The following is a 3314-nucleotide window of genomic DNA, read 5'->3' as shown; positions in this document are numbered from 1 at the left end:
AAGCTGCTGCTACTGCAGCAGCTGCTGCTGCAGCAGTAGCAGCAACAGCAGCAGCAGCGGCAGCAGCAAGCAGAGGCAAACCACCAAGGGCCCCCCTCCCACTGCAGCAGCAGCAGCAGCAGCAGCAGCAGCAGCAGCCCGCAAGGCTTTGTTCCCAGTATCGCTATCACATCGGTTTTAATTTTTTGAGTTTTTCAGAAGCAGACACATTTAGCTGCCTCACTTGCGGCTGCCGTGAACCCCACTGCAGCAGCAGCAGGAGCTGCTGCAGCAGAGGCCCCCCTCCCTCCGCTGTAGCAGCAGCAGCAGCAGCAGCAGTGCCTTCCTGCTGCCCTCAGGTCCTCCAGACCCCAAACTCTTATCTGTAATCTAATCAGCTGGGGTCTCCCTTCGCTGTTTTTTCAAGCCGCTCTTTTGCGCAGCAGCAGCAGCAGCAGCAGCAGCAGCAGCGCCACCGTTGCTGCCCAGCTTCTGCGCTCCGCGTCTCCCCGCGCCGCCTAACTCTCCTACCCGAGGTACGTGAGATCTACAGCTGCAGCAGCAGCAGCCGCAGCAGCAGCAGCAGTAGCAGATCCCTGCTGCAGCAGCAGGAGCAGCTGAGGGGCCCCCCTGCAGCACCGGCAGCACGGGCAAAACGGAGCTGGGCCTTCTGTGCTTCGGAGGCTTTAAGTTGCAGCAGCAGCAGCAGCAGAAGTAGCAGTAGCAGCAGCAGCAGTGGCAGCACTAGCAGGAGCAGCAGGAGCAGCAAGAACACGACACGAGCAGCAGCAGCGGCAGCAGCAAGAATAGCGACACGAGCAGCAGCAGCAGAGTCGGAGGCTGCTCGTCGTGTTGTCCCCTCCCGCCTTGCTGCTGTGTGCACAGCCACGCAGCAGCAGCAGCAGCAGTGCAGCAGCAGCAGCAGCAGCAGCAGCCGGCTAATGGCTCGGCAGCCGCTGCAGTCGCCTTTCGTCCCCTCTCTCCCGGCGGCGACGTGTGGGGCCCTAGAGGAGGAGAAGACAGTTGCTGCAGCAGCAGAAGCAGCAGCAGCAGCAGCAGCAGCGGCCGACCCAGCCACAGCACCTGCTGCTGCACCAGGGGGGGGCGCGGGGACCCCTACGGCAGCAGGGCCAGCAACACCAGCAGCAGCAGCAGCAGCAGCAGCAGCAGCAGCTCTGTCTCCTATTGAGTGTCCGCTGGCTGCAGACTCGTCAGGGCCACACTCTGAGGGGGGCTTTCCCCCTGCTGCAGCGGCAACAGCGCCAGCAGCAGCAGCAGCAGCAGCAGCAGCAGCAGCAGCAGCAGCAGCAAACACGTCGGACCTGCTGCTGTCGTACGGCGGCGGGCTGGTGGGGGACCCGCTGGACTTGGTGAACGCGCAGCAGCAGCCAGCAGCAGCAGCAGCAGCAGCAGGGGTTCCTAAAGGGGCGCCGTGTCTGTCCCTGGCTTCGCTGTGCAGCAGCAGCAGCAGCGGGCCGCTGGAGCTGAAGCAGGAGCCGGGCAGCAGCAGCAGCAGCAGCGCAGCAGCAGCAGCAGCAGCAGCAGCAAGGGGACAAACCCCTGCAACAAAGAAAAGGTGGAAAAGTGGACACCAAAAAAGAGTAGAAAGAAGACTAAGAGAAGAACTGGCAAGGAGGCAGCGGCTGCTGGCAGCAGCAGACACAGAAGACAGCAGCAGCAGGCAGCAGCAGCAGCAGCAGCAGCGGTGTCTGCAGGGCTACGGCTCCTTCGCTGGCCTCGGCTGCAGCGCCTCCCCGGGATCGTCTCCTCCCCGAGCAGCAGCAGCAGCAGCAGGGTGCGGGCCGCAGCAACAGCAGCAGCAAAACGCGCAGGGCGAAGACGCAGCAGCTGCTGCTGCTGCGCTGCTAGCTGCGCTGCCCCTCGGAGGTTCCGTGCTAACTGGAGGAGCAGCAGCAGCAGCACCAGCAGCAGCAGCAGCAGCAACGCCACCTTCGCGCTGCAAAAGGGGACAAAAGAGAGACGCGCAGCACGCGAGTGGCGCAGCAGCAGACGGGCAGCAGCAGCTGGCCAAGGGCCAAGCAGCAGCAGCAGCAGCAGCAGCAGCGTCGGCCGCGGCTGGGGTCCCCTACTCCCCCCAAGTAGCAGCAGCAGCAGCAGCAGCTTACAACCCGCTTGACCTTTCCTGCGGCAATCCCCAGGTGCTGCAACTGCTGCAGTCTCTTGCTGCTACTCGTGCTGCAGCAACAGGAGACAAGAGCAGCTTGGTGCTGCCCCCCAAGCTCGAGGAGGCAGCAGCAGCAGCAGCAGCTGCTGCAGCAGCAGAAGCAGGAGACGCAGCTGCGGCAGCGCTCGCCCAGGGAGCAGAAGCAGCAGCAGCAGCAGTTCGAGCCCAGGACGGAGCTGCAGCAGCAGCTGCAGCAGCAGCAGCAGCAGACGCAATTCAGAGTGCTGCGGCGGCCTTGCGCTGCAGCAGCGGGGAGGCCGCCCTAGCAAGTTCAGCAGCAACAGCAGCAGCAGCAGCTGCTGCTGCAGCAGCGCCTGTGTCCCTTGCGTCTCTCTGCGTGGGAGCAACAGCAGCAGCAGCAGCAGCAGACGGCAGCTGCACCCCACCGCCGCGGGGCAAGAGGCAGCGCAACAGCAGCAACGCGCAAGAGCAGCAGCACCAGCAGCAGCTTGACGGGCAGCAGCTGTTTGGGGGTGTGGACGCAGAGGCAGCAGAGGCAGCTCTGCAAGCAGCAGCAACAGCAGCAACAGCAGCAGAAGCAGCAGCAACAGCTGCTGAGTCAGCGGCAGCGGCAGCGCTCCAAGCAGCAAGTGCAGCAGCAGCTGCAGCACAGACCGCTGCGTCCGTAGCCTTCTGCCTTGCTGCAGCAGCAGAACAAGGACCTGCAGCAGCAGCAGCAGCAGCAGCAGCACTGCCCCCACCTTCTCCCAAGAAGCAGCGCCCTGCTGCACTGACTTGCGGTGGGGAGCCGCCCGCCGTCGCTGAGTGCTAGTCGCTGCAGCAGCAGCAGCAGCAGCAGGAAGTGCAGCAGGAAGTGCTGCTGCTGCTGCTGCAGCTGCAGCAGAAGAGGCAGCCGCTGCAGCAATAGACGTAGCGGCTGAAGGAGTAGAAATAGCAGCTGCTTTAGCAGCGGCATCTGCAGCAGCAGAAGCAGCAGCTGCAGCAGCAGCAACTGCAGCAAAGGGGCAGCGCTGTGGCTAGGCAAATTGCTGCACAGCACCAAAGAGGGATTCAGCAGTAGCAACAGCAGCAACTGCTGCAGCAGCAGGAAAAGCAGCAGCAGCAGCAAAAGGGTCAACAGCAACGAAGGCGGGAGAGAAGGACGCAGGCGCAGCAGCAAATCCAGCAGCAGCAGCAACAGCAGCAGCAG

At 63.8% G+C, this 3314-nt stretch overlaps 1 protein-coding gene across 1 annotated transcript; it reads left to right on the top strand.

Moving 5' to 3' along the window:
- Positions 1-468: 468 nt before the first annotated feature.
- On the top strand, positions 469-2936 carry ETH_00027540 (uncharacterized protein; the record flags this gene model as incomplete). The annotated part of the gene is made up of 1 exon (XM_013379017.1): positions 469-2936. A coding segment is annotated over one exon (2468 nt), but the record flags the coding sequence as incomplete, so codon positions are not given.
- Positions 2937-3314: the final 378 nt, after the last annotated feature.

Source organism: Eimeria tenella, genomic scaffold (genome assembly GCF_000499545.2).
Source record: "Eimeria tenella Houghton genomic scaffold, Eth_scaff1307, whole genome shotgun sequence".
Classification (NCBI taxonomy): domain Eukaryota; phylum Apicomplexa; class Conoidasida; order Eucoccidiorida; family Eimeriidae; genus Eimeria; species Eimeria tenella.
Note: the sequence above shows the minus strand (reverse complement) of the source record. Positions and strands in the feature narration are given on the sequence as shown.